This window comes from Strigops habroptila, chromosome 3, assembly GCF_004027225.2.
Source record: "Strigops habroptila isolate Jane chromosome 3, bStrHab1.2.pri, whole genome shotgun sequence".
In the NCBI taxonomy this organism is placed as follows: Eukaryota; Metazoa; Chordata; class Aves; order Psittaciformes; family Psittacidae; genus Strigops; species Strigops habroptila.
In genome coordinates, this window is record NC_044279.2 from 66760436 (window position 1) to 66782803 (window position 22368).

At 44.6% G+C, this 22368-nt stretch overlaps 1 protein-coding gene across 2 annotated transcripts in view; it reads right to left on the minus strand.

Moving 5' to 3' along the window:
• Positions 1-1419: 1419 nt before the first annotated feature.
• Positions 1420-22368, minus strand: part of TMTC1 (transmembrane O-mannosyltransferase targeting cadherins 1) — a 146400-nt gene continuing 125451 nt past the window's right edge. For both annotated transcript variants that reach the window (XM_030478263.1, XM_030478262.1), the window contains exons 13-20: positions 19364-19472; positions 13311-13413; positions 10166-10301; positions 9219-9363; positions 8968-9105; positions 8457-8579; positions 7309-7386; positions 1420-6562 (exon numbers count right to left, since the gene is read on the minus strand). In XM_030478263.1, the coding sequence (XP_030334123.1) occupies positions 6422-6562; positions 7309-7386; positions 8457-8579; positions 8968-9105; positions 9219-9363; positions 10166-10301; positions 13311-13413; positions 19364-19472 (973 nt within the window). In that variant the 3' untranslated portion in view covers positions 1420-6421. The remainder of the gene's footprint in view (positions 6563-7308; positions 7387-8456; positions 8580-8967; positions 9106-9218; positions 9364-10165; positions 10302-13310; positions 13414-19363; positions 19473-22368) is intronic.

Sequence of the window (22368 nt, forward strand, 5' to 3'; positions counted from 1 at the left end):
AAGATCTAATGTCCCCCTCACCATTACTACCAGACCCGAGCTGCCTCAGTGGAAACAAAACCCATTGCTTGTGCAGAGGAGGGTTAGCACAGGCAAAGGCGAGGCAATCCAAGTTCCTCGCCCTGAGGTCTCTCCTCGCCCAGGAAGAGCATGTCTGTGAGGTATGGTGGTATGTTTGCCTCTTCCTTCCCAGAGGACACCAAGAGAGTTGGACACCTCCAGCAGCTTTTCATCTATGCAGCAATACATGGGGTTTAATTAGCTGCCATAAGGATGAAAATTATTTGACCCTTTTTACAGAGAGAGCTGCTATCCACATACTGCAAGACCAACTGAAGCATGGAGCTGCCTTTTCTCTTTGGGCCAGGAGCTGCAGAGGCCCGCTGGGTGCTGTGGTGCTGCCAGGCAAACAAGGCTCCGGTGTCACCCACAACAGAGCAGACATCTCTACCCTGCCTCGGCAGCTGCTGAGCAGCTTTGGGCATGTATGGCCGAGCCTGTCTCCACTTGCCAAGCCATTGCCCATCCCCACACTGCCCTGTGGCCAGCTGGCAGTGGGAAGTCCCCCCTCCTCTGTTAGTAACACCACCAAACTCTATCTGCAGGCAATGGAGGGAGGCAAGACCACCATGTTGTGCTCCTTGTTCTGCTGAGAAGGCAAAACCGGCTCCACACTGCTCCACAGGGCAGGATCCAGGTTGTGGCCTGGACGTACATCTTATTTCTCCATCAGTACAAAGTAGGTCCTGGGCAGGTGGGCACTGGATAGCAAGCTCCATTAGGAAACCCTGCACTGCTGGGATCTGGGAGAACTTCAGGATGTATAAATTGACTTTAAAGTGAGCGTGCAATTCCCCTTCATGCTACAGAGGGGTTTGCACACACCAAGATGGCAGGAAACACTATGGCTTCCATTCAGGGCTTTTGATTCTCTTTCAGGTCCATTTTCAATAGAGGTGTTTATCACTCAAGCCCTGGGAGCATACAGGAACATCTGGGAATGTCTGCCAGGATGAAGTGAAGTAGAACAAAATGAGTTTCTTTTTAATTTCTGTTCTGTTTTTCTCTTTGCACTCTGTTGACTTATTTGATACATTCCCCATAGATGTATAAAGCCTGACAGGAAGATCTTGTGTCAGTATAACATGTCCAATCATCACAACCGTGTAAGCACCAGCCCTCATCCTTTCTTATGCTCAGGCTCCAAAAAATGCCTGCTCCAGTATTTTCATATGGCCAGACACAAACACATGGGCTGCATGGTTGCTCCTACATGACCAATAACTGGGATTCCTTGGGTAGTGAAATGTAAGTTGAGTAACAAACTTTGGCCCTTCCACCTCCAGAAGAACTTGTTCATGGTTGGTCCTAGGGAACAGATTGACCCCACAGCCAAGAGAACAAAACCAGACACAGCACTTACTTTTCTACTTTTTATATAAAATAGACATTTACATACATTTTCTTTTGCAAAGTCTTTGAGCATAACTCCTTTATGTGAAATCTAACCATAAATCCCACAGTGAAAAAAGCAAAGACTTTGCAAATTCCTGTATCACTGACATACATCCGGCTGCTGCTGTGTGAATTTAGTTTAAAAAGATTTCTAATCCATGGGCTGTTTTCTGGTTGTTTTGTTGGGTTTTTTTAAAGGTATGCACCACTGATTAAAAAAAAAGGTAGATACAGAAATAAGAACCATATGAACAACAGGCAATGCAAACAACATGAGAGGAACACGCAGCGTGACATCCACTTCAGGCAGAGATTTCTACAGTAATACAATTGTAGAAGCCATAACTTTTACAGAGAATACCACTGGGGGTATTTTCCAGAAGAAATAGTTTTTCAGCAAGTCAGTACGAACATGGCAATGAACTTTTGCACAAAGGCATCGAGATTACCTGAAGCAACTTTGCCACATTGAATCACTAGTGAATGCCAAGCGCTGTTTTTTTTTTTCTTTTTCTTTTTTTCTTTTTTTGCTGCTGGGTTTAAATGTACATGAAAGCAAAATGGTGCATTTAGAAACTGCTGCAAGAGACTGATGGTTGGGAAAAAAATAACCCTCAAAGGGCTAATTTTTTCCCAAAGATTGTGCATAATTGCATATATAGAAAGATAGAAATCGAGCACTTGGTCAACTTAATCACATACAGATTGAGGAGACTTAAGCATATACCGTTACATTGAGCTGGAGGACGAGTGGGGCAAAAGATCATACAAGTATATTCTAAATTGCCTAATTACTAAAATTAGAATGACAATTATCTTCTTTCACCAAATATTGTACACCGTGTCTGCCCTGGTTTCTATAACTATTGAGCTTTCATAGCTTTTGCATAATTTTAGGAGTGCCCAGCCTCCTCTGCAAGTTAGGCTCTTTATTTTGGATTTTTTTATTTAGACTTCTTCCACCCATGTGCATGCATGCACACACCCCCGTTCTTGTTGAAATCTCTGGAATGAAGGCTATTTCCACTGCTGCATTCACTTACTATTTGGCCAAAACAAGTTGCCTGCACATTTGTAGGAAAATCCAGTCCAAGGATTCTAGGAGAGAGAGAAAATGCCCCCACCGCACCATTTATCCCAGCGGTGGAAAGGGAATGGAAACAAAGAATGCTGGACTTTAAATAAGCAATAAAATAAAACAAAATCCATCAGCTGAGAATATTATTCATGGAGAAACAAAAAAGCAACACAATTATTATGTTTTTCATTTAGGATTAAAATGCACAGTGAGTACACAAGAGTCCTGTCTAACCAGCTTTATGTTAATTCTCCACTTTAATACTGGTGAGCACTGAGGTTTAGCCAATGCAATTTGCAGAGAGAGCGAACTCTCCCTCACCAGGTAGAGCTTCAGCCATTTACTAATTTGTAATCTCTGCTAACCACGCTGAGTGCTGGCGTTGGCAGAAAACGGTGTATTTATAACTCATTATTTTAGAAGCTGTGCAATGCTAGAGGAAGAGGACTTGCCTATGATTAATTAAGATAATATCCAGTTTATCACAAGGTAAGTTGCTCAATGTACCTTCCACAATAGCATTCTATTTTGGTGGAGGTAACCCATGTCATACCATATTCCGTTCTTCTTCGCCTGCAATAAGCCTTTCACACGATTAATGTCCTGAACAAACACAGCATTTCAGTATGAAAGCCAATGAGACAGGGAGTCAGCTCAGAACTTCACAAGGGTTTAACTGCTTTGGTAGCTCATGGTCTGAATCGTTCTCCAAACATGCTGCCAGTTTACAGACCGTCATCCTGCATAGATGGGGTATAAAGTGCTGGTTCAGGAAAGCAGGGTTCATTACTGAGCCCACTTCTCTCCTTAACTATATCTTTTTAAACTGAGCCCACTTCTCTCCTATAACTACCATAAACCCAGGTCCAAAATGTGGAAAGTTGGCCTTTCTGCATATAAACATAATCAGGTTCAACTGGGATTGAACTCATGGATATGTTACCTGCCTAATTCAGGTGAGTGGATGAATATACGTCAGGCCTTCCAACCAAACCACCTCCCTCACTGGGAGGATAGTCTCTCTATCTATCTATAGTCTATCTTTCTATGTTATTCTGCAAGTAAGACAGCGTTGCAAAAATGGTAATCTTTCTCCAGGATCTTGGAGGGAGGCACCCAAAGCTATATTATACTTTTACACACACACTGAATTTTAGGAGGTCAAGATGGTTCTTCTAGGACAAGAACGAGACAATCATTTCTACCAGGTCTCTCAGGGAAAACAAACTAAGATTTAAACCAAAGTCAAAAACACAAAACCAAGTCTTCCCCCTCACAAAACATTGCTATAAAAAAATACAACTTCTTTGAAAAAATACATTTCATTGGCCACAATTTAAAGCCACACTGCTGTGGGGCTTATAGAATATATAGTATTTATTTAATATATCTTTATGAAGCAAAGGTTATAGCTGATGCACATTTTTTAATGAGAGGTATCTCCTCCCACCCCTTTCCCCATGTTTTAGCTAGCTGTCAGAGCACTCTGCAGATGCTTCCTCTGCAGGGGGCTTTGCATGGCACCGCTGTCCCAAGCTGCACCCAATACCACTCTGCCAGCCCCCAGACTCGCTGCCATTCAGTGGTTCCACAGGCAGCCAGACAGCCTGGGCACGTGGGGCTTTGGTGAAGGCAGGCTCACCTTGGGGAGAGACAGAGAGCTTTATGGTGCAAGTACCTCTGAATATCCCAGTACTCCATCATGTACAACTCTGCAATGCACGGTGGGGAACTAGCTGCTCTCAGAGGCCGTTTAAGCTTTGGTTTGCCCATCCCATGGGCACTCTGCTGGCATGACCCCATCTCCTCCAAGCCATCCTAGCAGTGCCAGGGCTGTGCAAAGCTACACCATGCATGGCATCTGACGGAGCAGACCTGCAGAAACTCCAGGTCAGCAAGCCCATGGCTATAAAAGTCACAGGAAACGACAAAGGTTGCTGGCCCAGCCCCAGGACCTCAAACCTGCTTTGGCTCCAGAAAGCAAAGTAGCCTGCTTGGCGTGGGGGGAGAAGGGAAGATTCACCAGGAAAAGGCTTGCCTATTTTGGTCCCACCTGCTCCTCAAAGGGAGACAGCCCAGAAATATGTGTCACCACCTTTCCCCCCGCAGTGTTCTTTCCCTCCCACCTCTGCCTAGCTGTAGGCACTGGTCGGTCTCCTTGGCCAGTGCGGATCTGTACCTCCCAAGTCCAGCCTCATGTCGGTGGACACAGAGCCCTGGCAGGGCAGACATCTGCATCAGTCTGGACTCCCTGTAAGCTCCAAATGCAGTTGGAGTCATGTTAATTTGTCAGTAATTTGACCATCAGTGCTGGCTAGACACAGAGCTTTCTACATGAAGCCGGTGGAGCCACCAGCACATGGCTGTCCCATCACACTGAGTGAATCTGGAGCTTGCTGAGGTGCCATAGCCAGCACCAACTAAAGCCAGGTGCCACATGGGTCGCTGGCACATTGACTTTTCCTGACAGGTATCAAGGCATCAAATACCTATTCTGAACTGTCCTTTACTAATAATGTCAAACCCTGGGCTGCTCTTCTATAGGGACTGGCCACAAACCCTTGTGGAAGCAGCAAAAATGCTGTTATTGAAGAGACAGTATGGTCCAGTGTGCTCTGCAGCCATTTGCTTTAGAACCATCATTAGGGGGAGTTATACCTTGGTGGTATTGCGTTTTTCCAGCTTCAGACAATACAAGTCACAACACCCAGCCATGTGGCCAGCAGTGAAGAGTACTGCCCAATTCGTATAAAAAGAGAAAATATATTAATTATTTGATTATTATAAGTTAAATAAATAAAGCTCAAAAATAAAAGCCCCAATTCTGAAGAGATTTTGTTTTCCCACTTCAGTAATCAAAAATATAGATTTATGTCTGGTCAGCTATAGGTCATTTTCTGTATCTTTTGGGGGAAGGGGTGAGAACACATTGATAAAGTAATTTGTCAGTGCTATCACCATGATAAATGGGCTTTGTCCCTGCATACCCATAAAAAAAGCCTGCTGAGCACCTTTCCAGGCTAGGAAATCTTCCCTCATTCTCTGTGGCTTTACCTCCTATATTGATCAGATCGGTTGTTTTTTTTACTGGGGACTGGACAGGAGGACAAGTAATCCTAGAGCTTCCTATTGCTTTTGGATGTTTCCACGTTTTTCAGAGTAATAACTGTTTGGCCTGGAGGGAGAGGGAAAAGGGTAAAGCCATATATTTGACAGTATTGTCAAACTTGAATTACTACAAAATGACTATCTTATGAGTAAAACATTCAGGTGAGGTCTTCCCTCAAAGGTTCATTTGTCCTACTTGTAGAATCATCCTTCTAGGGTGATATTAGATACTGTTTTCCCTTCTTTTAGAATAATTTTCAAGTCACATTTGGAGCTGTACAAGTGGCCACCACTTCGTCAGCATTAATCCCTTGAAACCTTTTAATGTGACCATTATGACCATTTTTCCTGGCTCAAAAGGACCTGGCAGCACTTGTAATGAAGCCCATTAGTGGTACTTTACGTGGACAAGGTGAGCCTGTATTGAGTAACAAGAAGTGTTACTTCACCCCTGCTGCAATGGATGAGTGCTTTGTCTCCATGGTTTCCCCACTGATAACCAAGATATTGAAGGTACTTGTCCCACCCACACTCCCAGTGTGCTTAAAATGGGTCCAGCCTAAACAAAAATCTTGATTAAAGGAAGGTTTTTGTTCATTCTCCAGCATGTCCCACAGGAGCTGAGTGCCTCCTGTAACTTTGGTCAAACATAAGCATGCATTCAAAATCTGCCTTCCGTAAGTCTGAGTCCTATCAAAGTTCCTTCAGCATCACTTCAAGAATGCTTCCACCATACTCTTCTCCAAGGGGCACGAGATTCATTCCACTGGTGACTGAATGCTATGTTTGGTCTTTCTCCTGGACTTCCTGAAACCGTTTCTCCAAGCGATCCAGTTTGGCCAGATTCTCCTTCAGCAACTTGCTGTTTGGAACCAGCTGTAAGGCTTTCTCATAGTAGCCACGGGCAGTGATGTAACTCCCCTACAAAGAAAATGAGTGGCACATCTCTTTCACATTCCGTGACATACAAAGTTCATTCGTTGGGAATGGTGAAGACCATAATACAAGGGAAAAAGAGTTTATAAAACCTGATATTGTTAGGTAACAGGAACACTTCTTCATTATGAAATGGATCACTGAGTGCCATTAGCCTAAATTTGATCGAACATACATGGCAAGAAGATTTACATTTTTCTGTTATATTGTACCAGAAGAGTTAATTTGACTCAGCAACATGATAGCTTGAAGATATCACACAATGTGACTCCTTAAGACCCAAATCATAATGATATGCTAAAGTATTCAAAAAGATAAGCAATCACAGGGCAGGCTGTCTATTTCCATAATTTCATGCCGGTATTCTGCATTAGACATCTTTATTAAGTTAATTCGATAGAGAGGATTCTTGAAAGTCAACTCATGGTGACTTTTTCTAAGATAGGTAAACAACCGAAGTAGGAAAGCTTTAGAGATGGGCAGGTTGTTCCTTGCAGCCTGCTCTCTTAAAACATGAGACTTACATTACAAGATACATAATCCCAAGCAATCTGGTTGGGAAATTCTAGTTGAAGTGGACAGATTTTCCTCCTTTTTTGGATAAAATATGTCAGGGACACTCACTGTTCACACACATGCAGCTCTTTTGGCAGCCTGAAACAAATTTGGCCTTCTGTCCTGAACAGTAGTCTCTGCACTTGACATCTTAAGGAAAAGCAAAACTGTCATACCTTGATGTGCTCAATGCCTCCCATATTCATCCAGGCCTGTGCTTGGTCTGGGTTGAGCTCCACAGCCTGTTTATAGCTCTACGTAAATATGAAACATTTTTAGGTTAAGAGTCTGAATCTTCAAACAAAACCAGTGCTGGAGGGGAAAGAGGAAGTTTCCTCTCCTTCTGAATCCATTTAAAATATAACTTTGAATTCTTCTTACATACAATGCACAATGAATTTCAGCTTCTTCACAGCAGAGGCAACATAATACACTGCTTCACCGCTGAGCTCATCTCGCAGGTTTTCCCTGCCCACAGCACCATGAGGAGCCATGCCAGCCCCTGCAACCCTCTCCCTGTACCCTGCACCACTGGGGTCTCCTGCACATCGGGGTCATTTCCTTGGGCAGGTGCCTGCCAACCACAAGCCGTGTGTGGGTTGTGATGTGCCTCATCTGCAAGGCTTTAATTTGTAGCTGGCAGCAGACTACTGTACAGCCACTTGCATGGAGGTTCCACAAGGACCCGAGGGCAATGCGATTTCTCTCCACCGCTTCTGCCACTGTGCATGGGAGAAGCAGCAACAAGGACCTTCCGGACTCTGTCAAACATCATTTCTGTGGTGTCATAACAGGAAAGGATTCAAATCGGGATTAGACATTTTGAGAGGTATTGAGAATATTCAGAACAGTCCCAGTAATATTCTGTATATATTAATGCTAACATAATTTCTGAGCTATCAAGCCTCCTGCTCCACAGGATAAGCCAATCTCTCAGCTATTAGGTAATGAGGTGAGATATAACAACATGGTGGGTTCTCACAATTCCCCATGCTTCCAGCTGAACAACCTGGAGTTGGCCATCACTGGGAAGGGGGGCTGGATGGACCAAGGTCAATGAGAAAAGGCCTAGGCTCCTCCATAATCCCACCACAACTCTGTACTTAACCTCTCAGAGCAGGGAGCTGTATTTCCACACAGGAATAAGGAAAAAAGTTGCAGCCAGGTCTGGCAAAATTAGCTGCCCCATAGCTTTACCTGTACCTGAACTGCTGAGCTCCCAAGGCCAACAGCCAGGGTGCACACTCCAGGGAGCATTAGGTGCAATGACCTAACTCTATCTTTAAACCTACAAAACTATCCATAGGGCTTAGAGCAGTCGTACCTCAAAAGCCTTGTCAAGGAGATTCTGTTCTCTTAGCTGGTTTCCTTTAGTGAAAAAGAGCTCTGATATGACTTTTGGATCCTTTGGTTTTAGCTGAAGAGCTTTTTCTATAGCTTCAAGTGCCTGTGAAAATGCAAGAGGACATTGTGCTACTGTATTCTGTGCATTTCCACTTACGTTTTCCTCACCACTAGGGCTTCCCAGCATTAAAGTTACCTTTCTCCTTTCCCTTCTTTGCCCCACACCATTAACACACGTGGAAATTAGTGTTTTATATGCTTGTGGCTGCGGGGCAGTTGGGCTGACAGCAGCAGGAGCAGTAAGTGATAAAAACCCCACATTGCTTAACTTCAGTCCCAATATCTAGATTAACAGGAGGTTTTAGTAAAAAAATAAACCCACTGGATGTGCACCAAGGCATGTGACATGTCTCTGGAGAGATGGAGTGTAAAATTCAACCTGAGCTCTGTGTGTGAGCCCTCGGGACAAGGGTGTTCTGCAGCCACGGTACCTTAGTATAGTGCTCCTGCTTGCTGTAGATGGCCGAGAGAAGGCGGTAGCACTCCAGACACCTCACATCCTCATTGAGTATATGGTTCGTCATCTTTTCAGCTTCCTTTGTCCGCCCCATCATTGCTAAAACCTGAGCCTACGGAGTCACATTATAAAGCGTTATGATCTTAAAAAGCTCAGCACTCCTTAATAGATGCTGCTGCACTGAGTGGCTGGTGCTCCACTTTTGTAGTCTCGCCCCACGCTCACCAGTGCCAGTCGGATCTCTTTGTTTGAAGGCTGCAGTGATGCTGCTTCTCTGTAAACCTGCAATGCTTCTTCATACCGCCCCGTGTTGTAATACAGAGCCCCCAGTGGGGACAGGATTTCAGCCTTCCGGGATACCTTCAGTGCCCTGGAATTTGGGAAAAAGAGACGCTTTGGGTGGTGTGGAGATCAAAGCAGGAGAGCAAGGTATGGCTTGTTCTGGGGTGGAGCAGCGAAGCTCTGCACCCTGCTCATCCCACCCCAGAAAGCACAAATCTAAGGTCTCTTGGAGGGGTGAGTGTGCCCACAACAGCAATCCATCTGGCCACCTGGGAAGGATAGAGGGCCACCTTCAAAGTGCATGTGAGCATGCATCAGGAGTGAGGATGGCTGACGGTGGCAGAACCTGGGAAGTGTGAGCACAAATCTGAATGCCAAAAAGTAGGAACCCACCCCCCAAAAAACAATCCTCCCTGCTGCATACTAGGAGCCAGAGCCCGCCTACTGGCACATTGCTGGGATGGGCCAGAGTTCCTGATGGTGCTGAGGTTTTAGTGCTGGTCTGTGCAGCAGTTATAGCTGTTATTGGTGCGGCACCCACAGATCAGCTTCAAGCAGGGTGAGAGTCATGCTAACAACCTGTTCATGCCACCAAAAAACCTATGACTTCATCTTTAGAGCATCCCTCAGCCAAAACCAGCAGTGTGTCCATCCTGGGGGGTTGGGAACAGTCCAGAGAAGTCAACACTGCCTGAGTCTGTGCTGCTTCTCCAAGCATTCTCCAAAAATAGTCAAATAACCAAAGGTAAATCTGCAGATTTACCTGGGCGTTTTTATCTGGATGGAGAAAGAAACACGCACTCACAGAGTCATCTGTCAGAGGCTTTCTGGCAGAGACAAGCCATAGGGGGGTAGGAAGGAAACCTCTGTTTACCATCCTAAATTCTTACCGCTTATACCACACTTCAGCCTCTTTGTTCTGCCCAAGGGAGCGGTGAAGCCTGCCCAGGTTGACCATAGCCACGTGGTGAGCGGGGCTCAGGTGGATGGCCTGCTTGTAGTGGGACACGGCTCGCTCAGGAGCCCCTGGAGAGAAACACAGCGATTAAACTGGTGCATTAAAAAAAGCCTGTCACAAATTCAGCACATGGTGATGCTCTGGGTTCTTCTTTCATCTATTGCTCTATGCATGGGAACCATTTTGAGAAAGAAATCCTGCCTCAGCCTTTTGAGATTCAGTGTAAGGAAAATTGCTGTCCAGGCTAATAGGCTCCAATATCCAGAGACAACCTTGAGAAGTAGATTTTCATGGGGTGGGCTGTTGCCAGTCAAGTCAATTGTTGCAGCAATCATGTTGCAAGGGGGATGCACCTCCTTGTATCTGTGATAAGCACAGAGCCCACCCCAGGGAGGGGGCTGGGGCATGTGTCCCATCTCCTGGTAGAGCATCCTTCCACCCTGGCCCACCGGAGAGATGGACAACACAGACATGGAGAATAAGCCACCCTGTATTCCCCACAACCCCATGAGAGCTGCAAATAGTTTCAGGTCTTCCCCAACAGAGCTTATTCCCTCCACCTCTGTTGGCTGGCCCTCCTCAGTCTCTGTGCATTGCTCAACAGGACTGGGAGCAGCTGCCAGCGATGAGCTAATTCCTACCTTGGGGCAATAAATCCCAGACCAGAGGTGCCCAGGTGCCTATTTTGAATCACGTAGGCACCATCTCTGTGTTGCAGAGGAGCCGTTGGGTGGCACTGCTTCACTGTGTGACAATGTGTACTGGTGCAAGGTCCCGCAGTCCATGACATCACCAAGCACCACCACAAAATACAACACCGTGTGAAAGGAAAGGTGCCAGACCACTAGCCCAAAAGCCTAAAGTTCTATTTCTAACACTATATTTTTATTTAGCTAAATAATGGCTTTGCTCGAGAAGGATCTTGCAGTGTGTTCCTCAGGCAGGGCCTGCTGACCACCTACTAAATAAATTAATGGAGCTCAGTATAAAGTTCCAGCATTCCAGCAATGCGAAAATCGTATTTTTAACCCCAGTGCTCGTTAAATTGGTTTGCACACTCTAGACCAGATAGTCTCCTGATGAAAACCGATACTCACAGAGCTTCATCCACCAACAAAGCTTTGGAGCATTGGCATTTTTTTAAGCCAAATCACTTCACAATGTATTTAATTCAATTTCTAGCTGGAAAGCAGAACTTGAAAGCAGCCTGTGCGTGCTGGGGCACTGAGCATCTGCTGCCATGGGAATTTTATTTTCATAGCTCTTCAGATCTAGTTTGGTTTTTCTGAGACTATCTACGTAACATAAAAGTAACAGTGACACTTCTCAGCATCCCCTTTACAGAAGAGAGGACGGACGTCTGCAGGGAGGTTTAGAAGCACTTAAGATTCATCAAAAGCCAACGACATATCTTTCAGGGCAGGACTTTTCCAAAACATCTAGCAGCAGCCTCGATCTTCTCCCACCTCTGAGCAGGCAGATGTTCTTGAAACTGATATCTACAAAACATCCTGGGAAGCAGCTGGGCATGCACCTTAGTCTGTAGGTCAGCCAGTGCATCCCCTGCTCAACACATAGGGGTAATGCGCATCATTAAGGGAGATGAATGCCTATGGCCGCTGCAGAGCTGTCTATTACCGCTCCCAGAGCTGACTCTTGCCGGAGGCTTGTTGCACAAAGTCCTGCAAGTTAATTGGTGTGGTGCTTCACAGCATCTCCCTGTGCCCGCTGAGAGAGAGCCCAGCCTGTGATGGGCTCACTATCAACCGCTTCCTTCATGTCTTGTATGTCTCCAGGAGGGTTATTTACACATAATGCCTGAAGTACCAGAAGTCGGTGGTTTTTTTTACTTCTAGTTTGTGTGTAGGGAAGTGTAATAGTAAACCAGGAAAAGTTAGTTTTTACTTTGGCACAAGTGCAAAAAATAGAAAGTGCACTGCAGTGCATTTGGACCACAGTTTTTGGCAGGAAAAGGGCAGTTTATCTGGGATTGCAAGCAGAGATAAGCACAATATCAGTGCGAAAACACTGAGGAATTTCTATTATTTGCAAGCTTGAATTTTGCAGGGCACTAATTCAGAACCTCATCCTCTGTCGCTAATGCCAAGATGCCTTTTTTGATTATGAATATTCATTTTGCCTTTGTGTTTATTTCACACTGGTACTACAGAAGACCAATAGCTGAGTGTCAGCTCAGATGCAGGACAGCCAGCTGCAGACTGATGGGCACCATTGTGCTTTCTTCCCAAGCACCACTGGAGCCAGGCGTAGTAGGAAAGGGGCAGAATGGGTAGCAACCAAACACTTTAAGCCTACAATATTTCATCACTGGGTCTCAGCTCTGCTCTGGAGAGACCAGAGCGAGACAGTAATTTGATTTCCACTAGTCATTTGTCAAACTTGTCTTTGCTTATAAAGCTGTCAATAAAAGTCAGCAATTACAGTGGCATTTTGTGGTTGTTGTTGTTATGTGGATGGCAGGAAGTGCCTCAGTCCATAGAAGTTGGATAGGAATCAGGAGCCCAGAAAAGAAAGGCTTTGGACATCATTATGGAGCTCCTGAGAAATCAATTCACTCCAGAGCATCTTAGGTTTTGTTTTCACAGATGATTGTTGTTTAAAAGCCACGTTTGTTTTTATAGCGGTGGCACTCAACCTTTACAGTCAAAGAGCTGCTTTGTCACCAAGTAGAGCTGCAAGTGCTTCAAAGGCCATAACAATCCACTTGTGCGCCTGGGATTCGATTTGATGTGGCCATGCTTTCCTGAAGAAACAGCAGTATTGTCAGTGTGCTGCCCAGCTCAAACTGAAGACAACAACCGCCTGTACGAAGATGGTGAGAAACACTGAAGGAAACAGCTGGGCTGAACGCCACCACTGCACAGTGCTTTCATTGATTACAAATTCCAGTATGCTGTGCCATCTCAGTAGCACAGGGATATTTTTTTCTGAGCTACAGTGGAGGCACATCTATTGCTTTGGAAGCTTTGCACACCCTTTTAGATGTGTACTGCTGAATAAAGCAACTCAAAGCCAATAAGACAGAAAGGGGAAATACCTTGCTGCTTCTCACTTACCGGTATCAACCAAGAAAACACCATAGTTGTTATGCAGATCGGAGCTCTCTGGACAATTCTCTATGCCAGCCTTATAGACCTCTTCCGCTTCCTTAAGCCGTTCCTTAGAAGAGAAGGAGATTTCTTAGCCATGGCAAAAAGGGTGTCAGCACCATTTTCCGCATGAGGAGCTCAAGGTGCCAGCCTACCCCACTATCTAGGAGGCCAGAGTTATACCCCATGGCATGGATGCGGTATAGCTGTCGTCTGCTACCCCAGAGCAATTCAAATAGCCTTCCCCCACACGTTTGCAATTGGAGCTACCTGTGAAACAAAAGTAATAGCTGGAAAAGGTGGCTCCTGTGCAACATCAGTGAGCCCCAGCTGGGCATGCACTCAGCCAGGTAATACACAGCAACAGGGTCGTGTTGGTTCTGCTGAGAAATATCTGTCATCTGGGAGCTGATATATTTTCATTTATCTGTTTAAGGAACATCTCCCTGGCTAACTTTTCCCCTCTAGAGCTCTGCTATTCTATTCCTAAGCAACAGGGAAAATACGAGGAGCGAAAGCTTGGCATGTGTGATGGCTGGGGGACGGGGAGCTCTAAAGGGAGATACGGAAAGCTGGAGGAGGATGGAGGGCAATGGAAAAGTAGGGAAAATCTGACAGATCCAGATTAAAACCAGGCATTGTCAATGCGTGAGATGTAGCTCACTGGGATTGATGCGATGTGCCTCCACGCCAATTCCCAGATGCACTGAGCCCTTATATTTTGCATAGATTTAAAGGACATTTCGTGGTGCTGAGCATTTCTCGGTGCTGAGCATTTCTCGAAAACACATATCTTTTCTTTGGGAACACCCTGCCTACAGAAAGTGTCCCACAGGCTGCTCGCTGTCTAGCCTGAGTTACAGGCAGCCTGCTCCTGAAATGAAAATAAAGTGTCTTGTTTGGATAAATAGCAATTTAATAAGGTTTCCATTTCCCTCCAGCCTGCCAGAGTGTGCCCACTGCCTGCACGCTCACTATCACCGGTTATCATAGTCTTCCTCCCCTCCCTAACCTCAGAGGCTTGCTGTTGCATGTATTTATGGAAGGAGGCTGTGAACAGCAGAGACAAGCAGAGCGCAGAGGGGTGTCAGGCAAGCCTCCAGCACCAAAGATGCTTTTTTCAATTCTTTCCCTTCCATGGAGTGGTACAGTCCTACAGCAACAAACTCCACAGCCTCCTGACGATGGTCCCTAGTGAAATCGGCCATCTGGGTCTCCACCGAGGAGGGCCTGGAGCCACCAAGGCAGACCTCCTGCTTGACAGCTGAACCCCCACCGAAATAAGGGGTCGGTCGACTCCCAGCTATGGACTCTGCTCTCCTCAAGTCCTGTGAATCCCAGAGCCTCTGGGTTTTTCTCTGGATTTAAATGGTGTACCTGATGGCAGCTTTTGCTCTGTAGCTGATTAAATGTGTGGGCTCCTTTCTCACCTCCTATTTCAGAACTGGAGAGCTGGAATTAATCGCATTGGAAGAGTATGACTTGATGAAAGCGCACAGTTTGCCATGGTTAAGTGCTTTCACATTTACATGATAAAGGTCAGCCAGCAGAAAAGATAGTGTGTGATAAAACACAGAAACACATTTTGAAAAAGCGCTTAAATCTGGACATTCTGGATATATTTATTTATGTGAATGTGACATCATTATCCTGAGGGGTCAGGAAAAGTGTAGCTATCATCAGCATTGACTAAAATGAGAGCAATTTCTTGAGAAAGCATCTGTGTTACCAAGACATTAACCAGCATATTTTCAAAGATTTCTGTATTTCTTTTCCCCTGATTTTAATTTTCAGTCAAGGAATGTGGCTTTGTGTGCACGTACATCAGTTTTCTTCATTTTATTTACTAACCATAAACCCAATCTTTAAAACATGGAAGGGCTGTGTTAAACTGGATTAGCAATGTCCCATGGCAAAACATTCACACTCACTAATATTGAGCACTTTTAGCATTTTCATCATGGTTGTATTGCTTTTTTGGCACCTGCATGCCTCAGGCTCAGCACAGAGTCTGGGATGATTTCTCTAACAAAGTGTTTGCATTAAGCACAGTCAGAAATTGGGATGGGTGGGACCAGCTTTTTGTGCCAGAGCTTTCTCTCTCACAGCATCTCCTCTTCTTGGAAGAAACGCTCTAAATTCATCAAGGCTTGATTCTCATTAACAGTTTATAATGCCACTCCCAGACGCTCATGAAACATTCATCAACCTCACAAAATTCAGAAAATTGGCTTAAAAAAAGTATGAGATTTTTATGATATTAAAAAAAATTATGCATGTGAGGATCTCTCAGTTGAACTCCAAGGGGTTTAAGTCTGGTTTTTCATGGCTCAGTTTTCACACGCACACACACGCTGGGAAGAAGGTGTTGTTCAAATGCATCAGGGTAAATCCCGGGGAACCAGGAGAGTTGTAAAAATAGCAAACAAAAATGTTTGGTTTCTGATATTAGCACCACTGCAGTGATCATGGAAAACAAGGAAAATAACAATACGTTGTGGTCAAGTTACAACACCAAGCAGAAAAAGCAGTAAGAAGTGCAAGCCTTGGGTGACACGGCCTAGGGTGAGGTGTCCCTGCCCATGGCAGAGGGTTGGAACTAGATGATCTTAAGGTCCTTTCCAACCCAAACCATTTTATGATTCTATGATAAAAGGCACAAACAAGCCAAACTGTTTCATACAATGTGGCGGTAGTTTTTTCCATGTTAGCTCTGGCTTCAGAATCAACTATCAAGGAGAGAAGAGGGCAATTACATCGAGTTACAGGCTAATTCCCTGGCGCATGGGACATTCCTTTTAGGGGCACTTTCTACAGCTGGAGGAGGAAAGGGCCAATAAGCCTTATTCTGAATTCATTGCCTCTAGGATAGGGGGGGAACTTGCTGTGTGGGACCAACCAAGGTAATCCTGGCACTATTTCACTGAGCTGAGTCCACATGTTTCCCCCCTTCTTATCCTTAGTGCAAAGCTGGAGGAGCTGGAGTTTGTCATGGGCATGGCCATCTCATGGCAGTTATTTTAATGTGCCACTCATGACACTTCAGTCCCTTTCTATCACATCCCAGCGAGAGGGAACCACTTTGTGCTCCCTTCCCCAAAGCTCCACAACGATGAAGTCCATGCATCCTACTGCATGGCATCACAGATACCCCTACAGCTGTGAGACAGATGCTGCGCTACAAGTAGAGAGAAAGACAGGTTTGTAATTTTTAGACATTTTGGACATGATTGCTTGGACAAAGAGGGAAACCCAAAACTGAAAAATGGGGTCCCATCATCATCCTTTGGGCTGAAGATGCCGAAACTTCTGCTCTTACTCCTCCAGGAAGCACACGGCATTAGGGTTTGATCCTGCAGCCCACAGCCATGGGCAGCAACACGTATTTGTAGGACAGCCCCTACTGCAGTCACTAGGATGAGTGTGCGAGGCAGAAGCTGCACATTCAGGTAGTCATCTCCTGTGGCTGAATGTAAGAAAGTGTTAAAAGTCTGCAGGAAATAGCTATTTTCTGAGGAAATTGTACTATCTTTTTTCCCTACTACTTACTCAAGAGGGTGAACAATCTATATGTAAGAGTAGATGAATTATTGCTGGACTTATTAATGGCATTTGCTTTGGGCAGAAGGCCTCAGGGCTCTTATAGTCGTTTTATTGCTCTGTTGACCTTACAATCGATGATTCTAATTAATAATTTCAATTAATATTAAAACCAGGTATTACTGTGGAGGACTCATTTCCTGTACTTGCAGGAGACTCTTTATTGACAGGTTTATTCAAAACACAGTTCCTATTCAATGAGTTTGTTCTTTCAATTCATACACTGTATTTCTATGGCCCTGCAGATGACATTGATAGTATTCAAGTATCTCATAGACTCATAGAATGGTTTGGGTTGAAAGGGACCTTAAAGCTCATCTAGTTCCAACCCCCCTGCCATGGGCAGGGACACCTTTCACTAGAGCAGGTTGCTGCAAGCCCCATCCAACCTGGCCTTGAACACTGCCAGGGATGGGGCAGCCACAGCCTCTCTGGGCAACCTGTGCCAGTGTCTCACCACCGTCACAGTAAAGAAAGTCATTTGAAAGTAATTTAACATGGAAAATAAAATAGCACATCTTTCAGAAATCCATATGTATCATACATGAGTTTTGCAGAGTGCCTACATCATTAAAGAAGCCTAAATCAGAACAAGATCTCTGCTTATAGTTTTGCTGAAATTTATCCATTTCCCTTACAGAGAGGTTTCACTAACCAGATCAATGGAAAACAGTGAAATAGGATACATTTTTGCTTTGTCTGTATTTGCATGTGGCAACCTTTATAGAAAGCTTTAGCACATCATGCTATGGAATAGTTAGATCTGAAACTTGGGGGAGAAAAATATCAGTTTTCAAAGGTTTGTAGAGGTGTACTGGAGCTGTGCAGTTATGAGGACCTTGTCACCCAATCCTGTATCCCCAGACTGGGGCCACTGGTAATGGCCAAAGCCCATGGGAGCAATGCCCAAAGCAGAGCATCCCTCATCTCCTGCTGCAGGCATGGAGAAAGGCAGGGCATGGTGGTCTTGACACAGGCACCCACACTTCGTGGCTTCTTCTGAACTCAAGCATTTTGTGCTTCAATTTCCCTTTTCCTCTACGGGGGCAATATTTCACCTCACAGGGACCTTGTAGAAATAAATTACCTAACTACAGGGAGTAGGGAGAGTCCCGAGTAATGAGCATGGGGAACAAGCCTGAGAGGAAATGAGTAATCCTGCCTCCAGAGCACAGCCTTGGCCATGCACAGTAAATAAGGCCTGGGGGCATATTTTGAACAATGAGGTTAAATAAAATATTGAACAGCTGTTCATTAACAGCAACATAAAGCTAGTGAGCCTTCCCATCCCCTGTATGTGATCATCTACCACAGTAATGAAAGGCCATATCCCGATGCATGCATGCAAGGGGCAGAATTTGGGCTGCAGAGCCCACCTGGTTTTTGACATTTCCTAGCTTTGGAGTGATTTATTATGAAATCTCAAGGTTACTGTCATGGTTTAAGCCCAGCCGGTAACTCAGAAGCACACAGTCACTTGCTCACTCCCCCCTTCTTCCCTCCCAGCTCCTGAATGAATGGGGAGGAGAATTGAAAGAATGTAAATCCCACGAGTTGAGATAAGAATGGTCCAGTAACTAAGGTATGATACAAAACCACTACTGCTACCACCAATAATAATAATGACAAGGGAAATAACACGGGAAGAGAATATAAAACTAAAAGGGGAAAAGGAAAAGAAACCAATAAACACAAGTGATGCACAATACGATTGCTCACCACCCACCGACCGATACCCAGCCTGACCTCAGCAGCAATCAGGGCCTTCTGGGTAGTTCCCCCCAGTTTATATACTGGGCATGATGTGCTGTGGTATGGAATACCCCTTTGGCTAGTCTGGGTCAGGTGTCCTGTCTCTGCTTCCTCCCGGCTTCCCATGCCCCTCCTCACAGGCAGAGCATGAGACTGAAAAGTCCTTGATCGGAGTAAACATTACTTAGCAACAACTGAAAACATCGGTGTGTTATCAGCATTGTTCTCAGACTAAAGTTGAAAACACAGCACTGCACAGCTACTAAAAAGGAGAGAAAAATAACTGCTACAGCTGAACCCAGGACAGTTACCTATGTAGGCATGTGTGCCTGAGGGGGAAGCGCTCGCCTATTCTGCTGTCACAACAAAGTACAATGGATTAAGACTTCACCATAGACGTGGGGAGCTGCAGAGAGGGTGTTTACTCACAACTTCAACCGTGACTTAATTCAGAGCCACATCATGTGGGTGTAATTACTCACTGAAAATGAGTTGCCTCCCATTCTGAAAAAGTCATCTCTAATGCAGCCCGAGAGCTCTCTGCAGACATCGGGGGACCCACGGCTGTGTGCAAGGTGAGGGTGCTCCTTTGGGATGCGCAGGAGGTGCTGCAGCAGCAGTGCATACACACATGCAGAAGGCACAAGAGCTCCAGTAATCTGCATTACCTGTTCGGCTAGCAGCGAGGCCAGGCTTGAGTAAGCATCTGCGAACTCTGGGCCGTACTTAATGGAGTCCCACAGTAAGATCACAGCTTCCTCCTTCTTCCCTTGGGATCTGCACAACAGGGAAGTAGGGAAAAAAGAAAGAAATGTTCCTGTAAGCACATGTTTAGGTCATCCCACTGATTAACTGCTTTAAGGAGATGTGAAAGTCCCCAGCTTGACCTTTTCAGCAAAGACTAAATGATTCACTTGTGCATCCTCTCCACAGTGTGCATACCCAGCGTCTCCTCAGCCCATCACTGCTTCCATACGTTATTCTCAGGAGTTGGGAGAACATAGGCTTTAATGAATCTGCTGTTTGGTTTGTTATTCCAGAGACTGTCATACTGAGCACTACATGGTGATCCCAGTGAAGACAAAACACCCTCCAAAACAACTCATTCATCAGCCCCATGCACTAAAGAGCAAAAAGTATTCTATTTTGGCTATCAGGCTAGCAGCACAGGCCACATGCTCTCTCTGTTGAGTCATAACCACTATATTTTGTAAACTTCTCCAGTCCTACCATACATATCCTCTCAGTGTTCCTCTTTATGGCAAATATATCACATTCTTGTGCATTCATCCCATCAGGAGTTAAAGATACATAAAAGATAAGATAGCAAAAGTGTCCACAGGCATGAAGTACTGTGCCAGACCCTCCCATCAATGTCTTTGGGAAGTCACATGCCCTACAGGAAGCGATGCATGTTCCAAGATAATGAGTGCCGTTATAGATCCACTTATGACTTAGTTAAATTCATACTTTGAAATTAAAATATTGCTAAGTTAAATCTGCCTGGGACCTCTAAATAATTCCTTAGCAAGCCAATCATTAGTCTAGAGTAATCTGCTCTCTAGATCCTAAGATTATGAACAGAGATAGTTGAGAGCTGGCTATGCTCATGAGCTAGGGTTTTTTCCAGACTTGCTCTGCATTTATTACCATGGAAAACAGAAAAGGTTTCCTGAACAAAAATCTAAGGATGTTTGTCTATTTGAGCTACATTTCTCTAGTATCTCCATGTATTTCTTTCCTTGGAAAAATGAGGTTTCGCAAACAAACATCTAAGGGTGTTTAGCTGGACTGGAACATTTTCCTTGTGCTGGTTGTACAAAGAATATGAATAGCAGGGCTTACAAAAAGAAACAAAGGGCTTTGGGACACAAAATATGTGAACACCTTGCTGCTTTGGCTTTAGATTTCATCTGAATTACATGGTCGAGTAACCAGATCTTGTTTATAAGGTGTAAATTTCAGCTGATAATATATGTGGCTTTGCAGACTTTTCCCCTTTCTAGTTGTGTAGCTGGAAGAATATTTTGCCTGTGCATGAAGCTAAGTAAAGCCAGTTGTGCTAGTCTTATTTCTTTTTCCACCGGTGTTCCATATGAATTACATGGATGAAGAAAAACAAATAAATAACCACTTTTCTCCTACACTAATTAGAGACTAGCTAGCTTGTCCATTTATAAAACTTTTGACTAGAGTTTTGTGACACATTTTTATAAATCAAAACCAGATGACTGCTTTATAAAGGTATTGATGTTTGGCAAAAAGCCCTAGGAAATACCAGCTACAGAAATAAAAGGATTAAATGATCCACTCAGCAGCAATAAAAGTTCCCATTACCCATAAGCATGCACTCTGAACATGGGGCAGCCCTCTTAATTACTCTTTTTTTTACCCAAATGGCCTTTCTTTTTTCTTTTGATTCAAGAACAATGTTTGTCTCCTGAAAGTGGGGGTAGAGAGGGAAAGATTAAGGCATCTTTTTATGTGGCAGACTGAATTACATTAAAAGAAGCAGATCCAGTAGTTTCTCAGAGGGCTTAGGCCTGCAAGATACCAAGTGCTCTGGCCAAGCACTTAAACATATACTTAACTTTTATGTATGCAAGTTGAAAATTAATTACTGGCTGAAGTGCTTTTCTGGATCAAGGCCAATAATTTGCAGGATCAAGGCTGTGGCTTTTATAAATCTCTGGCAGTTTGGGAGAGCACAGAGAATTGGAGGAACAGTCATATATGCTAATTTACCACAAACTGGGGATCTGGAGCAGGAAAAGCTAGGTAGTGTATACCTTCACTATGAGAGAGAGAAGAACAATTTCAACTGATATGAGGAGTCTATGATCACTTAATCTGATTTTTCTCCAAATACCTTGTCTTACAATGCCCTCTCCTGACTCCCTCTTCCACTTGAGCTCCCATCCTGCCCTCTACAATCAGCATGCTTGTGCTCAAGAGCAAGAAAAAGCTCTTTCCACTGGTAGCATCTCTTCCATATTTTTGCAAGTGCCCTGCAGCTGGACAAGCATCAGTTTAAACCACCTCACAGAAGTGTGGTGATGCACAGGTCTGTGCGTGGGCTTATAGCACTACAGCAAATTTCATTTGCAATAAAAAGAGTAACCTAGGAATTAGTGATCTAGAGGACTTTTTAACTGTCAGGATTTGTTTTATTTTGTAAAGTTAGCTTGACTGCATTAAAGCCAGAAACACAGAACTCACTAAGGGCTCCACAACAGTTCTGAACATCTCATCTTGGTTTCATACCATAATCCAAGGAGAGCTTGCAGTGTTTAACTCTGCTTGCCTGAAAGGAAGCCTCTAAGCCTGTTTGACTCCCTGGTTTAAAACTGATTCAGACAATTTAGATGCATTTTTTTGCAATTCATCTATACTATGTGGATTACACCAAAGTGGGGGAGTGGGCAATATACTTGAAGGCAGAGCTGCTTTTCAGAGGTACCAGGTCTTCTGATGGGAACCTCATGAACTTCAGGAAAAGCAAATGCAAGTCCTGCACCTGGAGTGAGATAACCCTATGCACAAGCACAGGTTGGGGATGACTGGGGTCCAGGTGGAGAACAACTTGACCATGGGCCAGCAATGTGCCCTACATGGCAAAGAAGGCCAACAGTGGGGCCAGGGAAGTGATCCTTCCCCTTTATATGATACTTGT